A 21,150-nucleotide genomic window follows, 5' to 3' on the forward strand; every position below is an offset into this window, starting at 1 on the left:
CCGGTGGTCGTGGTACATGTAAGTACCAGTGAAATAGGGAAGGGTAGGAGAGACGTCCTGGATGCCAAATTTAGGCTGCTAGGAAAGAGACTGCAGTCCAGGACCTCTATGGTGGCATTCTCAAAAATGCTACCAGTTTCACGTGCAGGGCCAGGTAGGCAGGCAGAGCTTCAGAGTCTCAATGTGTGGATGAACAATGGTGTAGAGAGGAGGCGTTTAGATTTATTAGGATCTGGGGAAACTTTTGGGACAGGGGGAGCCTATACAGGAAGGATGGGCTTCACCTAAACCAAAGTGGATCCAGACTGCTGGCACTAAACATTAAAACAGAGCAGTTTTAAAACTAAGATATGGGGGAAAGCCGATCGCTGCAGCTGCGCACGTGGATTGGACAGAGACTTCTCTTAGAGGAGAGTCTATTGATAGAGATTTTGTAGGTTTTAGTCAGGAGAAGGGGATAAAAGAGGCTAAAGTATGGGCCAGATCAGACGAGAAACATTCACATAAAGAATCTGACACATCAGAAAAAGGCAGACAAATAAACAGTGACAAGTTTTTAAAGTGCTTGTACACAAATGCTAGATGTCTAAATAATAAGATGGGTGAACTGGAGTGCCTTGTGTTAAAGGAGGATATTGACATAATAGGCATCACAGAAACCTGGTGGAGTGGGGACAATCAATGGGGCACAATCATTCTGGGGTACAAAATATATCGGAAGGACAGAACAGGTCGTACATGGGGGGCGGGGAGTGGCACTATATGTGAAAGAAGATGTAGAATCAAGTGAAATAAAAATCTTAAATGAATCCACATATTCCATAGAATCTCTATGGATAGTAATTCCATGCTCTAATAAGAATATAACAGTAGGGATCTATTATCGACCACCTGACCAGGACAGTGATAGTGACTGTCAAGGTTCCTTCCCCACTCTGAACTCTAGGGTACAGATGTGGGGACCTGCATGAAAAACCCCCTAAGCTTATTTTTACCAGCTTAGGTTAAAACTTCCCCAAGGTACAAACTATTTTACCATTTGCCCCTGGACTTTATTGCTGCCACCACCAAGCGTCTAACAAATATATATCAGGGAAAGAGCCCGCTTGGAAATGTCGTTCCCCTCAAAATCCTCCCAAACCCTACACCCCCTTTTCTGGGGCAGGCTTGATAAGAATCCTCACCAATTGGCACAGGTGAACACAGACCCAAACCCTTGGATCTTAAGAACAATGAAAAAGCAATCAGGTTCTTAAAAGAAGAATTTTAATTGAAGAAAAAGTAGAAGAATCACCTCTGTGAAATCAGGATGGTAAATACCTTACAGGGTAATCAGATTCAAAACATAGAGAATCCCTCTAGGCAAAACCTTAAGTTACAAAAAGACACAAAAACCAGAATATATATTCCATTCAGCACAACTTATCTTATCAGCCGTTTAAACAAAACAGAATCTAACGCATATCTAACTAGATTGCTTATTAACCCTTTACAGGAGTTCTGACCTGCATTCCTGCTCTCTTCCCGGCAAAGCCAACACACAGACAGAGAGAACCCTTTGTTTCCCCCCACCCCTCCAGCTTTGAAAGTATCTTGTCTCCTCATTGGTCATTTTGGTCAGGTGCCAGCGAGGTTATCTTTAGCTTCTTAACCCTTTATAGGTGAAAGGGTTTTTTTTCTCTGGCCAGGAGGGATTTAAAGGTGGTTAGCCTTCCTTTTATATTTATGACAGTGATGATGAAATGCTAAGGGAGATTAGAGAGGCTATCAAAATAAAAAACTCAATAATAGTGGGGGATTTCAATTATCTCCATATTGACTGGGTACATGTCACCTCAGGACAAAATGCAGAGACAAAATTTCTCGATACTTTAAATGACTGCTTCTTGGAGCAGCTGGTACAGGAACCCACAAGGGGAGAGGCAACTCTCAATCAGAGTGGAGCGCAGGATCTGGTCCAAAAGGTAACTAAAACAGGACTGCTTGGAAACAGTTACCATAATATAACAACATTTAACATTCCTGTGGTGGGAAGAACACCTCAACAGCCCAACACTGTGGCATTTAATTTCAGAAAGGGGAACTATGCAAAAATGTGGAGGTTAAACAGAAATTAAAAGGTACAGTGACTAGAGTGAAACCCCTGCAAGCTGCATGGACACTTTTCAAAGACACCATAATAGCGGCCCAACTTAAATGTATACCCCAAATTAAAAAACACAGTAAAAGAACTAAAAAAGAGCCACTGTGGCTTAACAGCCATATAAAAGAAGCAGTGAGAGATAAAAAGGCATCTTTTAAAAAGTGAAAGTCAGATCCTAGTGAGGTAAATAGAAAGGAGCATAAACACTCCAAATTAAAGGTAAAAATATAATAAGAAAAGCCAAAAAGGAGTTTGAAGAACAACTAGCCAAAAACTCAAAAGGTAATACCAAAATGTTTTTTAAGTACATCAGAAGCAGGAAGCCTGCTAAACAACCAGTGGGGCCGATCGAGATACAAAAGAAGCACTTAAAGACAATAAAGTCATTGTGGAGAAACTAAATGAATTCTTTGCTTCAGTCTTCACAGCTGAGGATGTTAGGGAGATTCCCAAACCTGAGCCGTCTTTGTAGGTGACAAATCTGAGGAATTATCACAGATTGAAATGACACTGGAGGAATTAATTGAGAAACTTAACAGTAACAAGTCACCGGGACCAGATGGCATTCACCCAAGAGTTCTGAAAGAACTCAAATGTGAAATTGGGGAACTATTAATGATGGTTTGTAACCTGTCCTTTAAATCAGCTACTGTACCCAATGCCTGGAAGATAGCTAATGTAACGCCAATATTTAAGAAGGGCTCTAGGGGTGATCCTGGCAATTACAGACCAGTAAGTCTAATGTCAGTACCGGGCAAATTATTTGAAACAATAGTAAAGAATAAAATTGTCAGACACATAAACTGTTGCGCAAAAGTCAACATGGTTTCTGTAAAGGGAGATTGTGTTTTACTAGTCTATTAGAGTTCTCTGAGGGGGTCAACAAACATGTGGACGAGGGGGATCCAGTGGACATAGTGTCCTTAGATTTCCAGAAAGCCTTTGACAAGGTCCCTCACCAAAGGCTCTTACGTAAATTAAGTTGTCATGGGATAAGAGGGAAGATCCTTTCATGGCTTGAGAACTGGTTAAAAGACAGGGAACAAAGGGTAGGAATAAATGGTAAATTTTCAGAATGGAGAGGGTAACTAGTGGTGTTCCCCAAGGGTCAGTCCTAGGACCAATCCTATTCAACCTATTCATAAATGATCTGGAGAAAGGGGTAAACAGTGAGGTGGCAAAGTTTGCAGATGATACTAAACTGTTCAAGATCGTTAAGACCAAAGCAGACTGTGAAGAACTTCAAAAAGATATCTCAAAACTAAGAAATTGGGCAACAAAATGGCAAATGAAATTTAATGTGTATAAATTTTAACTAATGTACATTGGAAAAAAGAACCCCAACTGTACATACAGTATGATGGGGGCTAATTTAGCTACAACTAATCAGGAGAAAGATCTTGGAGTCATCGTGGATAGTTCTCTGAAGACGTCCACGCAGTGTGCAGCGGCAGTCAAAAAAGCAAACGGGATGTTAGGAATCATTAAAAAAGGGATAGAGAATAAGACAGAGAATATCTTATTGCCCTTATATAAATCCATGGTACACCCACATCTTGAATAGTGCATACAGATGTGGTCCCCTCATCTCAAAAAAGATATACTGGCATTAGAAAAGGTTCAGAAAAGGGCAACTAAAATGATTAGGGGTTTGGAACGGGTCCCATATGAGGAGAGATTAAAGAGGCTAGGACTTTTCAGCTTGGAAAAGAGCAGACTTGGCCCTGGTCTACACTAGGACTTTAGGTCGAATTTAGCAGCGTTAAATCAATGTAAACCTGCACCAGTCCACACGATGAAGCCCTTTATTTCGACTTAAAGGGCTCTTAAAATCGATTTCCTTACTCCACCCCTGACAAGTGGATTAGCGCTTAAATCAGCCTTGCCGGGTCGAATTTGAGGTACTGTGGACACAATTCGACGGTATTGGCCTCCGGGAGCTATCCCAGAGTGCTCCATTGTGACCGCTCTGGACAGCACTCTCAACTCAGATGCACTGGCCAGGTAGACAGAAAAAGAACCGCGAACTTTTGAATCTCATTTCCTGTTTGGCCAGCGTGGCAAGCTGCAGGTGACCATGCAGAGCTCATCAGCAGAGGTGACCATGATGGAGTCCCAGAATCGCAAAAGAGCTCCAGCATGGACTGAACAGGAGGTACGGGATCTGATCGCTGTATGGGGAGAGGAATCCGTGCTATCAGAACTCCGTTCCAGTTTTCGAAATGCCAAAACCTTTGTCAAAATCTCCCAGGGCATGAAGGACAGAGGCCATAACAGGGACCCGAAGCAGTGCCGCATGAAACTTAAGGAGCTGAGGCAAGCGTACCAGAAAACCAGGGAGGCGAACGGCTGCTCTGGGTTAGAGCCCCAAACATGCCGCTTCTATGATGAGCTGCATGCCATTTTAGGGGGTTCAGCCACCACTACCCCAGCCGTGTTGTTTGACTCCTTCAATGGAGATGGAGGCAACACGGAAGCAGGTTTTGGGGACGAAGAAGATGATGATGATGATGATGAGGCACACACAGCAAGCAAGCGGAGAAACCGGTTTTCCCGACAGCCAGGAACTGTTTCTCACCCTGGACCTGGAGCCGGTACCCCCCGAACCCACCCAAGGCTGCCTCCCGGACCCGGCAGGCGGAGAAGGGACCTCCGGTGAATGTACCTTTTAAAATACTATACATGGTTTAAAAGCAAGCATGTAAAAGGATTAATTTGCCCTGGCATTCGTGGCTCTCCTGGATGTAGTCCCAAAGCCTTTGCAAAAGGTTTCTGGGGAGGGCAGCCTTATTGCGTCCTCCATGGTAGGACACTTTACCACTCCAGGCCAGTAACACATACTCGGGAATCATTGTACAACAAAGCATTGCAGTGTATGTTTGCTGGCGTTCAAACAACATCTTTATCTCTCTGTGTTATCCTAAGGAGAGTGAGATATCATTCATGGTCACCTGGTTGAAATAGGGTGCTTTTCTTCAGGGGACACTCAGAGGAGCCCATTCCTGCTGGGCTGTTTGCCTATGGCTGAACAGAAATGTTCCCCGCTGTTAGCCACGGGGAGGGTTGAGGGGCTAGCCACGCGGTAGGGGGAAGCAAAATGCGACCTTGTAACGAAAGCACATGTGCTATGTATGTAATGTTAACAGCGAGGTTTACCCTGAAAGAGTGTAGCCACTGTTTTATAAAATGTGTCTTTTTAAATACCGCTGTCCCTTTTTTTTTCTCCACCAGCTGCATGTGTTTCAATGATCACAGGATCTTCTCCTTCCCAGAGGCTAGTGAAGATTAGAAAGAAAAAAAAACGCACTCGTGATGAAATGTTCTCTGAGCTCATGCTGTCCTCCCACACTGACAGAGGACAGACGAATGCGTGGAGGCAAATAATGTCAGAGTGCAGGAAAGCACAAAATGACCGGGAGGAGAGGTGGTGGGCTGAAGAGAGTAAGTGGCAGGCTGAAGACAGGGCTGAAGCTCAAATGTGGCGGCAGCGTGATGAGAGGAGGCAGGATTCAATGCTGAGGCTGCTGGAGGATCAAACCAGTATGCTCCAGTGTATGGTTGAGCTGCAGCAAAGGCAGCTGGAGCACAGACTGCCACTACAGCCCCTGTGTAACCAACCGCCCTCCTCCCCAAGTTCCATAGCCTCCACACCCAGATGCCCAAGAACGTGGTGGGGGGGGCCTCCGGCCAACCAGCCACTCCACCACAGAGGATTGCCCAAAAAACAGAAGGCTGGCATTCAATAAATTTTAAAGTTGTAAACTTTTAAAGTGCTGTGTGACATTTTCCTTCCCTCCTCCACCATCCCTCCTGGGCTACCTTGGTAGTCATCCCCCTATTTGTGTGATGAATGAATAAAGAATGCATGAATGTGAAGCAACAATGACTTTATTGCCTCTGGAAGCGGTGATCGAAGGGAGGAGGGGAGGGTAGTTAGCTTACAGGGAAATAGAGTGAACCAAGGGGCGGGGGGGTTTCATCAAGGAGAAACAAACAGAACTTTCACACCATAGTCTGGCCAGTCATGAAACTGGTTTTCAAAGCTTCTCTGATGCGTACCGCGCCCTCCTGTGCTCTTCTAACCGTCCTGGTGTCTGGCTGCGCATAACCAGCAGCCAGGCAATTTGCCTCAACCTCCCACCCCACCATAAACGTCTCCCCCTTACTCTCACAGATATTGTGGCGCGCACAGCAAGCAGTAATAACAGTTGGAATATTGGTTTCGCTGAGGTCTAAGCGAGTCAGTAAACTGCACTAGCGCGCCTTTAAACGTCCAAACGCACATTCTACCACCATTCTGCACTTGCTCAGCCTGTAGTTGAACAGCTCCTGACTACTGTCCAGGCTGCCTGTGTGCGGCTTCATGAGCCATGGCATTAAGGGGTAGGCTGGGTCCCCAAGGATAACTATAGGCATTTCAACATCCCCAACAGTTATTTTCTGGTCTGGGAATAAAGTCCCTTGCTGCAGCTTTTGAAACAGACCAGAGTTCCTGAAGATGCGAGCATCATGTACCTTTCCCGTCCATCCCACATTGATGTTGGTGAAACGTCCCTTGTGATCCACCAGAGCTTGCAGCACTATTGAAAAGTACCCCTTGCGGTTTATGTACATGCTGGCTTGGTGCTCCGGTGCCAAGATAGGGATATGGGTTCCGTCTACGGCCCCACCACAGTTAGGGAATCCCATTGCAGCAAAGCCATCCACTATGATCTGCACATTTCCCAGGGTCACTACCCTTGATATCAGCAGATCTTTGATTGCGTGGGCTACTTGCGTCACAGCAGCCCCCACAGTAGATTTGCCCACTCCAAATTGATTCCCAACTGACCGGTAGCTGTCTGGCGTTGCAAGCTTCCAGAGGCTATCGCCACTCGCTTCTCAACTGTGAGGGCTGCTCTCATCTTGGTATTCATGCGCTTCAGGGCAGGGGAAAGCAAATCACAAAGTTCCATGAAAGTGCCCTTACGCATGCGAAAGTTTCGCAGCCACTGGGAATCGTCCCAAACCTGCAACACTATGCGGTCCCACCAGTCTGTGCTTGTTTCCCGAGCCCAGAATCGGCGTTCCACAGCATGAACCTGCCCCATTAGTACCATGAAGCATGAAATGGCAAAGCCCATGCTTTGAGAGAAATCTGTGTCCATGTCCTGATCACTCACGTGACCGTGCTGACGTCGCCTCCTCGCCCGGTATCGCTCTGCCAGGTTCTGGTGCTGCATATACTTCTGGATAATGTGTGTGGTGTTTAATGTGCTCCTAATTGCCAAAGTGAGCTGAGCGGCCTCCATGCTTGCCTTGGTATGGCGTCCGCACAGTAAAAAGGTGCGGAACAATTGTCTGCCGTTGCTCTGACGGAGGGAGGGGCAACTGATGACAGACTTACAGGGTTGGCTTCAGGGAGCTAAAATCAACAAAGGGGGTGGCTTTACATCAAGGAGTATTTCAGGCAGGACTTCACGGAGGGTTCCAATAAGAAACGGTGCACCTAAGTTATTGTTCTTATTGGAACCTCTGGCCTCTGATTGATACATGGCTAGATTTACCTCGCTGCACCTTCTCTGTGAGTGACTGCAGTGTGACCTAGGGGAATGAGTCCCCTAGACGGGGGAGGGGAGGAAGCAAATGAGTACAAAACAAATCTGTTTTATTTCTTGTTTTGATACACTCCATCTATCTTTTACATCTTTGGCTGGCAGCAGACGGTGCAGAAGGACTGCATACCATCCACATCTCAGGGCTGCTCGGCAGAAGATGGTACAATACGACTGCTAGCCATCCTCATCTCTTGCCTGCCCGGCATAAGATGATGCAATAGGACTGCTAGCAATCCATATCGCCTGCCTGCTCACCATAAGATGGTTCAATAGGACTGACTGCAGGACTAAAGAGAATGACTTGATCAAGTCACTCCAAATTTAGTCCCTGCGCCCATGTCTGCCCAGGCGCTCCTGATCGACCTCACACAGGCAACCAGGAGCACCTCGGACATGACGATGACGGCTACCAGTCCTACTGTACCGTCTGCTGCCACAAGGCAATGGGTTGCTGCTATTGTGTAGCAATGCAGTACCACGTCTGCCAGCACCCAGGAGACATACGGTGACAGTGAGCTGAGCGGGCTCCATGCTTGCCGTGGTATGGCGTCTGCACAGGTAACTCAGGAAAAAAGGCGCGAAATGATTGTCTGCCCTTGCTTTCACGGAGGGAGGGAGGGAATGGGGGCCTGACGATATGTACCCAGAACCACCCGCGACAATGTTTTAGCCCCATCAGGCATTGGGATCTCGACCCAGAATTCCAGTGGGCAGCGGAGACTGCGGGAACTGTGGGATAGCTACCCACAGTGCAACGCTCCGGAAGTCGACTCTAGCCTCAGTACTGTGGAAGCTCTCCACCGAGTTAATGCACTTAATGCACTTAGAGCATTTTCTGTGGGGACACACACACTCGAATATATAAAACCGATTTCTACAAAACCAGCTTCTATAAATTCGACCTAATTTCGTAGTGTAGACATACCCTAAGGGGGGATATGATAAAGGTATATAAAATCATGAGTGGTGTGGAGAAAGGGAATAAGGAAAAGTTATTTACTTGTTCCCATAATGTAAGAACTAGGGACCACCAAATGAAATTAATTGGTAGCAGGTTTAAAACAAATAAAAGGAAGTTCTTCTTCACTCAGCGCACAGTCAACCTGTGGAACTCCTTGCCTGAGGAGCTTGTGAAGACTAGGACTATAACAGGGTTTAAAAGAGAACTTGATAAATTCATGGAGGTTAAGCCCATTAATGGCTATTAGCCAGGATGAGTAAGGAATGGTGTCCCTAGCCTCTGTTTGTCAGAGGGTGGAGATGGATGGCAGGAGAGAGATCACTAGATCACTACCTGTTAGGTTCACTCCCTCTGGGGCACCTGGCATTGGCCACTGTTGGTAAACAGGATACTGGGCTGGATGGACCTTTGGTCTGACCCAGTATGGCCATTCTTATGTTCTTCTGAGTTGCAGCACCACTTCGGTTTGGCTGGTCGCCTCTCTGTCATCATGGGCTGGGGGCAGGCAGCCAGGCAAAGCCACTCACTCAAACTTGGCCTGTGCTGTATGAATGTGGGGCGGGCAATGGGAACGAGTGGAGCCGCTGAGCAGCTGGGATCAGGAGGAGCCATCCTAGCTCAGGACAGGAGCAGAGCGCTGAGCTTAGGGGGCGCCGACGAGTGGCCAGGAAGGTCCTGGAGTTGGGAGCAAGTTGTTGGTGGCCTATGGGGTGAGTCAGGAATGTTGAGGGGCTGGGGACGAGCAGGGGATACTGGTGGTGGTGGGGTTGGGAGCTGGGATGTTGGGGTCTGTGGGCTCAGGGATTGGGGCTGTACGGTGAGTGGGCTGTATGTCAGCATTGCTGCGATGTGTATGGGGACTGTCAGGATATGTTGGGGCTGGTGGAGGGTTGTTGGGGTATCTGTGGGGTGCGAGGGGCATTCAGTGTGTGGGGCAAGGGCACTTTGCTGAGCAGTCTCAGTTAATGCTGTGCAGGGCTGGCAGCAGCTGGAGCAGAGCTAGTGTGGGGTTGCAGCACTGCTCAGGTTTGGGGCAGCCAGGCTAAATCTGAATGATGGTGGGGGCCCCCCAATTTCTGTAGTGCACAGTGCCCCAAAACTCTTTAATCCAGCCCTGAGCAGCAGCATATGTGCCGCACGCGTTGATGTGTGCCAGATCTCAGATCGTTTGAACCAGCATTTTTTTTATGTGATGTTTGGTTTATTGAATATTCAGGTGGAGCTGGTAACACCACCTGTTACTGAGGTTGCCTGACACTTCGTATTATGAGGCTGTATTTTCAGTTGCTTATAACTTTGCCAAATGATCCATTTGGGCTAAAGTTTTCCATGCTTGGTGTCAGCCTTGGGCAGAGCCTTTTAAAGGAAGTTTCCGCTAAAAGTGGCTGTTTCTGACAATGAGGTTAGGGAAAATACAGTGTTTACCTGTGTTAAAAATTCTTACAGCTGCTTTGCTGAGAAGCTATAACACCTCTGTGCTTTGGAACAGAGACTTACATTTGGCAGGGGGTCATCCAGGTGTCAGGGGCATGCCTTTTGCTGTCCCCATGAAAATTTGCCCAAATGTGCCCGAGGTATAAACCTCCAAAAAATCTCAGTTTGCACACACACAGGTTGTTAGAGTTCAGCAGCTAACTTCTCTTAAGAGTCTGTCTGCACTGAGCATGCTCCATTCCCTCACATCTGCTGTGTGTCACCAGATTGTGCACGCATCATCCCCATAGAGAGACTGAGCATTATGCGTCCTGGGGGTGCAGGGGCTGAGCAGGAATTTCCCTGCAGTTGTTCCTACTGACAGGTCAGGGCTGCTGGCATCCAGGCAGCACAGAGGAAGGGAAAGAAGCAACCACACTGGAATGTAGAGGGGTGAGAAACTGGAGCCGGCAGGGAAGAGAATGTTGAAGGAACTGGAGCAGGGAGACAAATGCGAACAGGAGGTGGTGGATAGCAGCAGAGGGAGAGGGGGACAGGGCTTGGAGCTGATGGATAGGGCAGAGGGGGAGGAAGACAGAAGTGGGACAGAGATGGGCTAGGAACCCAGGGCCAGAAGGGTCCATAACCATTAGAGAACACTCCCCTACCAAACCTGGAATTGAGCCCAGGAGTCTTCATCTCTACGTTCCTCTGTGGTCAACAAATAGGCATGAAACCCAATGGCAAAGTATAACTCATCCTCCTCTAGTGACTGGTCTGCATAGAGGATAATAGCCTGACTTCTTCGACTGTGTATTAGTTCGAGTGGTAGAGGTCTATGCTGTGGATCTAACATGCTGAACCCTGTTGAGGACCCAAGCTGGGGGTCAATATGGCTCCACATGATGGAATTTGTATTTATTTAAATTTGGAAATTACGTACATAAAACCTACATTAAAAGAAGACCTGAAGAAGAACTCTGTGTAAACTCAAAAGTTTGTCCTGCTCACCAACAGAAGTTGGTCCAATGAAAGGTATTACCTCACCCACCTTGTCTCTCTACTTTCAAAGAACACTATTAAAGTTGCAAAATCAAGCTCTCAAGAGTTAGGATAAACCAGAATTAAGGTCGTCCTTGCAACCTTAATTTGCTTATCGATTACATGGTCATGTACTATTTTTCCCACAGGACCCCTGCCTCATTCAGTGCCCTTGAGAACAATGGAAGCCGCTAGGAGCAAAGTACTTTTGAAAATCTAACCACACTTGTGAGTGTTGCACATGCTCAGCTCCGCACGTCAGCAGAGTGGGGGTTGTTGGTACATGAAGAGGTCAGGCACTCATTGGCGGTCATAGGCCGTGGGTGTCAGGCAGTTTTGAAAATCCAACCCCTAAGCATACACTAACGATTGCTCATTGCTCTCTGTGTTTCTTTCAGAAGCCCAGCTGAAGGAGGTAGAGGAAATGCTGGCACAGGAAGGCTTGTCCAAGATAGCTCACAGCAGTCCTAGCGAACAGATTGCTTATTTACTGGTAGAAAGAACTACGCTGTTGGAGAAACTAGAGATTGCAGATCAAAAGCTGGATTCACATAGCTACATAGACGGACTGTGTGCCGCACAACTTCAGGTATCAGACTCCTCAGTTGCTGATTATCCGATTAGCCCCTCCGAAGGGACAATTAAGGCTATTCTCAGGGTTTTTTTTTTTTTAATTAAAAACATTTTTATCATTTATAAGAAGCCCCTGTATTCTTAAAGCTGAAGTGTGTTTCCATACTAATTTTTACTTATCCATGTTTGTACTTGCTTTGCTCCAGAGTTCTGGAATTGAATAATTAACAGCATTATTTTTTCTATAAAAGGAGAGAGTGCTGAAGGCTTTGTTATGAAAAACAAAACCTATAAGGCCCAGTTCGGAAGTCTTACTCAGGTAGCATTGGCTTCCCACTGACCCTGGTATTTCTGATGACTCCATGTGCAGGATTTCATGAGTCATACCTCCCTCAAAATTGTAAGATTAGCTTAAAAATCATGAGACTTTAAAAAGAATATACTGTGTTCTTTCTAGCTTTTGAGGAATTCTTCACAATCCTGAAGGATAGAAACTTTATTTAAAAAAAACAAAACCCACAAAAGCTAAGAATCTCCCAATCACATGACTGTAGGAACTGGGGCTTTAAGTAAAACACTATGTATCATGAGACTTCTAATGTAACTCGGAGATCTGATAAACCTGTGCACAAATGAGGACTGAGTAAGGACTTCCGGACCGGGTCCATAAAGGTCTTGGAATGGCAAGACTAAGGCTCTGTGATAGAGCTCATTTCCAAAGTCCTTCAAAGAAACAGGAGATGTTTTAGAAGAAAAAACTCTCTCCTAGAAAAGTTGCCTGGCTATGTATTTTAGCCCCACAGGCCCTCGTACTTTTAGGCTGCTTATTCCAAAGCATGGTTCATAACAAAACCAGCATACCAAAGAGTATTGTTAGTTTGATGTACCATTTCAGCCATAATAGCCATTTCTAGGAGACTTGTTATAGGAGTGCTCTGTCTCTATATACAGGTAAATAGTTAGTGAACAGAAAAGGTGCCAGTACATAGTGCTCAAGAATACGGAGCGTGGTTCCTGGGTTTTGTAGGACCAATAAAACTTCTTATTGTGTGCTACAAAAGGTTCCCTCTGAGCACCTCCTTACAAAGCTGGCCTCATATATGCTTTTGGAGACCGGCTGCCCCTGGAAATCGGGTGCCCCTGTCCTGTCCTTTGCCTTTGAGGGACAAGTTCTGGAGGGAACTTGTCTTGGTCCCAGCTTCCCACTGTCCAGAAAGATGTTGCCTGCTGCTGTTAGGTAACTTGTGATATGGAATAGCCATAACTATAAGAGCCTCCTTTTGGGTCCTGAGTGTTCTGTCGCAGGCTGTGTTGTTTCAATAATTGTGCTATTATTAAATTTGACCATAATCCTGTCATATTTTCAGTCTATAAGTAGTAAAACATAAAAGTGATAAAAATACACCTAATGCTTATGCAATCCAAAGTAGTCATTAGACAATTTTGTAAATACGACCCCAATCCTGAAAAGACTTAAGCACATGCATAGAGTGGAATATTCAAAAGAGCTCAGCATTAGGCTTGAGAAAACCCCATCCCTAAGTCATTTCAGGGTTAGAGCCTAAATCTTCACGTCACAAAAGGCTCTGGTACCCCAAATAAAAACATCCAATGCCCACCTCACACACATTATAAATAAATAGTCATTAATATTTTCAGATACATACCAACCTGAGTTCACACTTAACAAATCCAGGTTATGGCTGATGTTTAGACGCATAAGTCTCTTCCATTAGCATTAAGGGGGGAAGCTTCATTTATACAAAAGTTCTGGGTCATGAACCATTGTAGTCAGTGCTCTGCCAGCTGATACAAATAATCACTACAAACTACAAAAACTACAAATCAATTATTCCCAATTAAAAATTCAGTTAGAAGCCCCAAGATATTTTAAAAAGAGCCAACTGAGCTATAATAACCTTCTAATAAAATACTGAGTTTAATTACAACTTGTTCTCGGTCAATTAGCAGGTATAATCAGATAAACTCTGCAAAGAGGGCAGCCCTACCTGAGGAGTCAGCACTGAACAAGCGAGTTAATCAAAGGGAGGAAGAATGGAGAGAAAAGAATGTTAGAAAAGGATATTTTACACATATCTATGCAAAGTTTCCCATGCATCACTCAGGCAACAGCATTGTTGGTGTGCCCCAGGTGAGCAAAGGACAAGGGATCCTAGATCACAGAATATAGTCACTAGTATATTCTTTGGCCAAATGAAACAATCTCTTGTGAAAAAGAGCTACGGTAGCTAATGGCTAAAACTCCAACCAAGGATATACAACATATACAGTCCTCACTGACTCTGGTTAGTGAAGGACCGTACTTGAGTTTAGTCTGACACACTCCCTGTCTAACTCTAGTACAGACTTTCACACTTCTCATCCATTATAGTTATATGTGATGTCTGATAGGAATCTCTTAACTCTGGACAACTGAGTATGACAAACTTCTGATTATAATTTTGGGTTCAAAACTATTAATATATAAAGATTTTAATCTATACTTCTCCCATGGAGAGAGGTAGTAATTTTGTTGTAAATTTTGTGCAGCCAAAAATATTAACAATATGAATACAACTATTCATTTCAGAGGTCATCATAGTAGGATGAAGACTGTTTATTTCTGCTGCAGGATATTCAAAGTTGTCAAGATCTGATTTCCATGTTAAAAATATATCATCAGTATAATAAAACTACTGAAATATAGTCCAGCAAAATTTGTGTTTAAAAGGGATTAAGGCTGGGTAAGTGGAACATCCTCCCCGACAATGCAAACTTTTAAAAGCAAGGAAATGTCAAGTTCTGGAACACCTTTTAACGGTACCCTGACCACACAGCATGTTTCCATGGACAGACTCTGAAGTCTCATCAGGAATATCCTTATCAGGCTTCAGGTGATAAGGAAATGCACTACAAACCAGCACATTCTCCTCCCTCACAATAAAACGCAAAATCTTAATTACAACCTTTGCAGCCTTGATGTATGTTCACAGATTAAGTGTGCTGTGTGGTTTGTGTTTCTGGAGGAAGTATGAGGTTGTAATTAAGTTTTTGAGTGGTGCAGACTGGCTGGAACATGGGGAAGTTATCCAGCTTTATTCAGCTAGAGTCAGTGAAGCATATTCAGTATCAGTATATTTCTTTGTGCAGAGCTGAGCCCATAGGATGTAAAAGGAAGAGGCCTGTCACATCACAAGTTTAAAAAAGGCAAAGAACCTGCAGAGTTCCCTATAAGCATCAGAGTGCAACAGGCACGTGAGGGCTCTTTAAAGCAATTTGGGATCTATCTGGATTAAAGGCACTTTTGAAATATAAAACATGATTACAACCCATGGTTAATTAAGATACATTAACATTTAAATGACGGCATATCAATATCCAGTGAAGATAATCAGCAAGCCTTTTCATGGTGTTGGCTTATTAATAGGTCTTTTCGTGCAAGGATAAGTTTGATCATATCCACCAGACGCTAGAAGATGAACTTCAGCAACAGCGTGAATCCGTGCACCATACTAAAGAGACAATGAATAAGGTAAAACATTTATGCAACCTTTTGCTTCTAATACAGTATGTAACTGTGATTCCACACAGAGAGATGTGACTTTGGGAAGTGAAGCAGATACAGGTCAACTGGATTGAGAACAGTTATAGGTAGGGCCCTACCAAATTCACAGCTGTGAAAAATGCATCATGGACTGTGAAATCTGGTCTCTCCTGTGAAATCTGGTCTTTTGTGTGCTATACAGATTTTGCTGGGGAGACCAGTCTTTCTCAAATTGCGGGTCCTGACACAAAAGGGAGTTGCAGGGGAGTCACAAGGTTATTTTAGGGGGTTGTGGTTTTGCCACCCTTACTTCAGAGCGGGGTGGCCGGAGAGCGGCAGCTGCAGGCTGGGAGCCCAGCTCTGAAGGCAGTGCAGAAGTAAGGATGGCATGGTATGATTCTGCCACTCTTACTTCTACGCTGCTGCCTGCAGAGCTGGGTGGCTGGAGAGTGGCGGCTGCTGACTGAGGGTCCAGCTCTGCCAGCAGCAGTGAGAAGTAAGGGTAGCAGTACCGCAACCCACCCTACAATAACCTTGTGACCCCCCCCCGGCAACTCCTTTTTGGGTCAGGACCCCTACAATTACAACACTGTGAAATTTCAGATTTAAATAGCTGAAATCGTGGAATTTATGATTTTTAAAATCCTATGACCATGAAATTGACCAAAATGAATTTGATAGAGCCCTAGTTATAAATAAATCACCTTTCCGCAGAAAGTCTGACTAGTGGGAAAGGTACCTGACTCCTGAATAAAAAACATCCACAGTCCAGGAGCTGGTGCAGACTATAACAGGAGGAGGTTAGTATTAGCTGGCAGACCCAGTGCTACTGGAGCTAGCCTAGCAGGGGCAACTGCCTTAGAAGGAAGGGGCTGGTTCCAGCTAAAGACACATGGAAAGGACAAGGGGAAAGTGAAGAAACGTGATGGGGGAAGGGAGATCTGGGAAGAGAGAGGGAAAAGACATGGAGGAGGAGTAGGAGGAAAGCTGAGACGAGGCAGGGGAAGAGAGACAGGCAGAAAGCAGGAAGGGAAAGAAACAGAAATGGAAACAATAGATGTGGAAGTTGAAAATCGTGCGGCGATAGAAGCAGTGAATGAAAGTGAAGGGGATGCAAAAGGGAAAAGGAAGTGCCCCAGTGGGAATTGTTTTGGAAAGTTTGAGCAAAAAGCACTTTCCTCCAATGTAAACATAAAAAGTGTCTTTTATTAAACAGCCTTGCAGCCCTCATTCAGGGCTTGGCTGCTCTCAGCTCTGCCCATTCTCCCCACCCCAAACAACCCAAAGACACTAAAAAGAATGCAAAATTGATTAACCATTGGAACAAACTACAAAGGGAAGTGGTGGATTCTCCATCTCTTGAAATCTTCAGATCAAGACTGGATGCCCTCCTGGAAGCCCTGCTAGATCTAATGGTCCCTCCTGGGCCTAAAATCTATGAATCTAGGAGTGAAAATACAACTTGACTAACAGTTTCTCTCAAGGGAGAAAGTGCTTCTGTTCTTTTTATCCCACAGAGATTCACCTGGAAAACACCAATGCCTAAAATCAGCTGCCAGCCTGCAGCAATGACATACACACATAACATGTCAGCGTGCTTATGTAACTGGGGGTTGCTGGCAACTCCATGTACTGCCTCAGCAGCAGCTCCCACACGCCTGCTTCCTGCATATTTAGTGTGTCCCCACTTCCCAGGCACTAGTGCAGGGGTGGGCAAATTACAGGCCGTGGGCAGCTTTTGGCCCTTCAGACCTTTTAATCCGGCCCTCGAGCTCATGCCAGGGAGTGGGGTCGGGGACTTGCCCTGCTCCAGCACTCCAGCTGGGGAGTGGGGTTGGGGGCTTGCCCTGCTCCGCATGTGCCGTGGCACCGCGTGGCTCCCAGAAGCAGCACAATGTTCCCTCTCTGGCTCCTAAATGTAGGGGCAGCCAGGGAGCTCCGCACGCTGCCCCTGCCCCAAGCGCCGGCTCTGCAGCTCCCATTGGCTGGACGGGGGACATGCTGCTGCTTCCAGCCCTGATCCCGCTCCTGCCTTCTGATCCCCTGGGTCCCAGCCTGGAGCACCCGCCTGCACCCCAATCCCCTTGGTTCCATCCCCACCCCAGAGCCTGCACCTCCAGCCAGAGCCCTCACCTCCCTATCCCCCTGCCTCAACTCGGAGCCCCCGCCCGCACTCTGAATCCCTCATCCCCAGCCCGGAGCCCCCTGCCCCAGCCTAGAGCCCCTTCCCACACCCTGAACCCCTCATTTCTGGCCCCACCCCAGAACCCGCACCCCCAGCCCGGAGCCGATACCCTCTCAAACACCCCAACCCCTCATTTTGTGAGCATTCATGGCCCGCCATAAAATTTCCATGCCCAGATGTGGCCCTCAGGCCAAAAAGTTTTTCCACCTCTGCACTAGTGCAAGCTACTATGCTGCAGCTTGTTAGTGCAGACAAGGTATTCGGTTTACTTTGTCCTATGAGCATTGCTTCTGTTTCAGTCCCATAATGAAGAGCTGGAAAGAGAGAAAGTGTTACGAAATCGGGTTGAGCGAGACCTGGATGAGGCCGCACGAAGGCTGCAGATGGCTCACGAAGAGATCCGCAGGCTAACAGACGAACTGGACATGCTGAAAAAGGAGCAAAGCAAACTGGGTAAATTTGAGTGGCATGCAACTCAATTATTAGCCTGTACTAGGCCTGGTTTTCAGAGGTGCTGATCGCTCGCATCGCTCGCTCAACACCTCTAAAAATCAGGTCCTAGTCTATGTAAACCTTGCCTGTCACTCTGAGAATAGTCATAGAAAGTCTCCTAGCCCTACTCTGTGCCATGTCTACACTATGAAATTAGGTTAAATTTATAGAAGTCGGTTTTGTAGAAAGCGTTTTTCTATAGTCGATTGTGTGTGTCCCCACATAAATGCTCTAAGTGCATTTAGTCGGTGGAGTGCATCCACAGTACCAAGGCAACCGTCGACTTCCAGAGCGTTGCACTATGGATAGCTATCCCACAGTTCCTGCAGTCTCTGCCGCCCATTTGAATTCTGGGTAGAAATCCCAATGCGTGATGGGGCGAAATCATTGTCGCGGGTGGTTCTGGGTACATATCGTCAGGCCCCCCCCTTCCCTCCCTCCCTCTGTGAAAGCAACGGCAGACAATCGTTTTGCGCCTTTTTTCCTGGGTTACCTGTGCAGACGCCATACCATGGCAAGCATGGAGCCCGCTCAGCTCACCGTCACGGTATGTTTCCTGGGTGCTGGCAGACGTGGTACTGCATTGCTACACAGCAGCCGCTCATTGCCTTTTGGCAGCAGACAGTGCAGTGTGACTGGTAGCCATCGTAGATGTACTCCAGGGTGCTCTTTTAGCCAACGTCGGTGAGGTCGGTCGGGGCGCCTGGGCAAACGTGGGAGTGACTCAGCCAGGTCATTTCCCTTTTAAGTTTTGTCTCATGGCGATTCAGTCCTGCTGGCACTCCTACTGCCCCGTCTCCTAACGAGCAGCCAGGAGACGATGATGGCCAGCGGTCGTACTGCACCGTCTGCTGCCAGCAAGATGTATAAAGATGGATGAAGTGGATCAAAACAAGAAATAGACCAGATTTGTTTTGTATTCATTTTCTCCTTCCTTCCTGCCTCCCTCCGTGAAATCAACGGCCTGCTAAACCCAGGGTTTTGAGTTCTATCCTTGAGGGGGCCATTCTGTTTTTCCTTGATGCAAAGCCACCCCCTTTGCTGATTTTAATTCCCTGTAAGCCAACCCTGTAAGCCATGTTGTCAGTCACCCCTCCCTCCATCGGAGCAATGGCAGACAATCATTTCGCGCTCCTTTCCCTGGATTGCCCGAGCAGATGCCATAGCACAGCAAGCATGGAGCCCGTTCAGCTCACCGCAGCAATGACCATTGTAAACACCTCACGCATTATCGTGCAGCTTATGCAGAACCAGCACCTGAAAAACCAGGCGAGGAGGCGACGGCAGCGTGGTGATGAGGACATGAACACAGATTTCTCTAAAACCGCGGTCCCCAGCAATTTGGAGATCATGGTGTTACTGGGGCAGGCTCATGCCATGGAACGCTGATTCTAGGCCTGGGAAACAAGCACAGAGTGGTGGGACCACATAGTGTTGTAGGTTTGGGATGATTCCCAGTGGCTCCGAAACTTTCGCATGTGTAAGGGCACTTTTATGGAACTTTGTGACTTGCTTTCCCCTGCCCTGAAGCGCAAGAGTACCAAGATGAGAGCAGCTCTCACAGTTCACAAGCAAGTGGCAATAGCCTTGTGGAAGCTTGCAACGCCAGACAGCTACCGGTCAGTCGGTAATCAATTTGGAGCGGGCAAATCTACTGTGGGGGTTGCTGTGATGCAAGTAGCCAACACTATCACTGAGCTGCTACTATCAAAGGTAGTGACTCTGGGAAATGTGCAGGTCATACTAGATGGCTTTGCTGCAATGGGATTCCCTAACTGCGGTGGGGCTATAGATGGAACGCATATCCCTATCTTGGGACCGGACCACCAGGGCAGCCAGTACATAAGCCGAAAGGGGTACTTTTCAATGGTGCTGCAAGCACTGGTGGATCACAAGGGACGTTTCACCAACATCAACGTGGGATGGCCGGGAAAGATTCATGACGCTCGCATCTTCAGGAACTCTGGTCTGTTTAAAGGCTGCAGGAAGGGATTTACTTCCCAGACCAGAAAATAACTGTTGGGGGTGTTGAAATGCCTATAGTTATCCTTGGGGACCCAGCCTACCACTTAATGCCCTGGCTCATGAAGCCCTACACAGGCACCCTGGACAGTAGTAAGGAGCTGTTCAACTATAGGCTGAGCAAGTGGTTGGATATTAGGTTGGATATTAGGAAAAACTTTTTCATTAGGAGGGTGGTGAAACACTGGAATGCATTACCTAGGGAGGTGGTGGAATCTCCTTCCTTAGAAGTTTTTAAGGTCAGGCTTGACAAAGCCCTGGCTGGGATGATTTAGTTGGGGATTGGTCCTGCTTTGAGCAGGGGGTTGGACTAGATGACCTCCTGAGGTCCCTTCCAACCCTGAGATTCTATGGTTCTATGATTCTATAAGTGCAGAATGGTGGTAGAGTGTGCATTTGGACGTTTAAAGGGTCACTGGTGCAGTTTACTGAGTCGCTCAGACCTCAGCGAAACCAGTATTCCCATTGTTATTGCTGCTTGCTGTGTGCTCCACAATCTCTGTGAGAGTAAGGGGGAGACGTTTATGGTGAGGTGGGAGGTTGATGCAAATCGCCTGGCTGCTGAAGACGTGCAGCCAGACACCAAATACGTGCAGCCAGACACCAGGGCGGTTAGAAGAGCACAGCAGGAAGTACTGCACGTCAGAGAAGCTTTGAAACCCAGTCTCATGACTGGCCAGGGTACTGTGTGACACTTCTGTTTGTTTCTCCTTGATGAAAACCCGCCCCCTTGGTTGCCTCTAAATTCACTGTAAGCCACCCGCCCTCCCTCCTTCGATCACAGCTTGCTTGCAAAGGAAATAAACTCACTATCATTTAAAAAACATGTATTCTTCATTAATTGATTATAAAAATAGGGAGATAAATCACAAGGTAGCCCGGGTGGGGTGTGGGAGGAGGGTAGGAGGGAAGGAAAAGGCCACTTTAAAACTTCTTGAATGACAGCCTTCTGTTGCTTGGGCTGTCCACTGGGGTGGAGTGGGCATCTGGGTGAGGAGGCTATGGAACTTGGGGAGGAGGGAGGGCAGTTAAACAGGGGCTGCAGCAGCAGTCTGTGATCCTGCTGCCGTTCATGAACCTCCACCAGACGCCGGAGCGTGTCCGTTTGATCCCGCAGTAGCCCTAGCATTGCCTCATGCCTCCTCTGATCTTCCTGCCGCCACTTCTCCTCACGTTCAT

General features: G+C 46.7%; 1 protein-coding gene across 6 annotated transcripts in view; it reads left to right on the plus strand.

Moving 5' to 3' along the window:
* Nucleotides 1–21,150, plus strand: part of CCDC30 (coiled-coil domain containing 30) — a 137,635-nt gene that overhangs the window by 34,655 nt on the left and 81,830 nt on the right. For all 6 annotated transcript variants that reach the window (XM_037881282.2, XM_043531647.1, XM_037881284.1 and 3 more), the window contains 3 exons: nt 11,554–11,744; nt 15,156–15,260; nt 17,757–17,910. In XM_037881282.2, the coding sequence (XP_037737210.1) occupies nt 11,554–11,744; nt 15,156–15,260; nt 17,757–17,910 (450 nt within the window). The remainder of the gene's footprint in view (nt 1–11,553; nt 11,745–15,155; nt 15,261–17,756; nt 17,911–21,150) is intronic.

This window comes from Chelonia mydas, chromosome 18, assembly GCF_015237465.2.
Source record: "Chelonia mydas isolate rCheMyd1 chromosome 18, rCheMyd1.pri.v2, whole genome shotgun sequence".
NCBI lineage: Eukaryota > Metazoa > Chordata > Testudines > Cheloniidae > Chelonia > Chelonia mydas.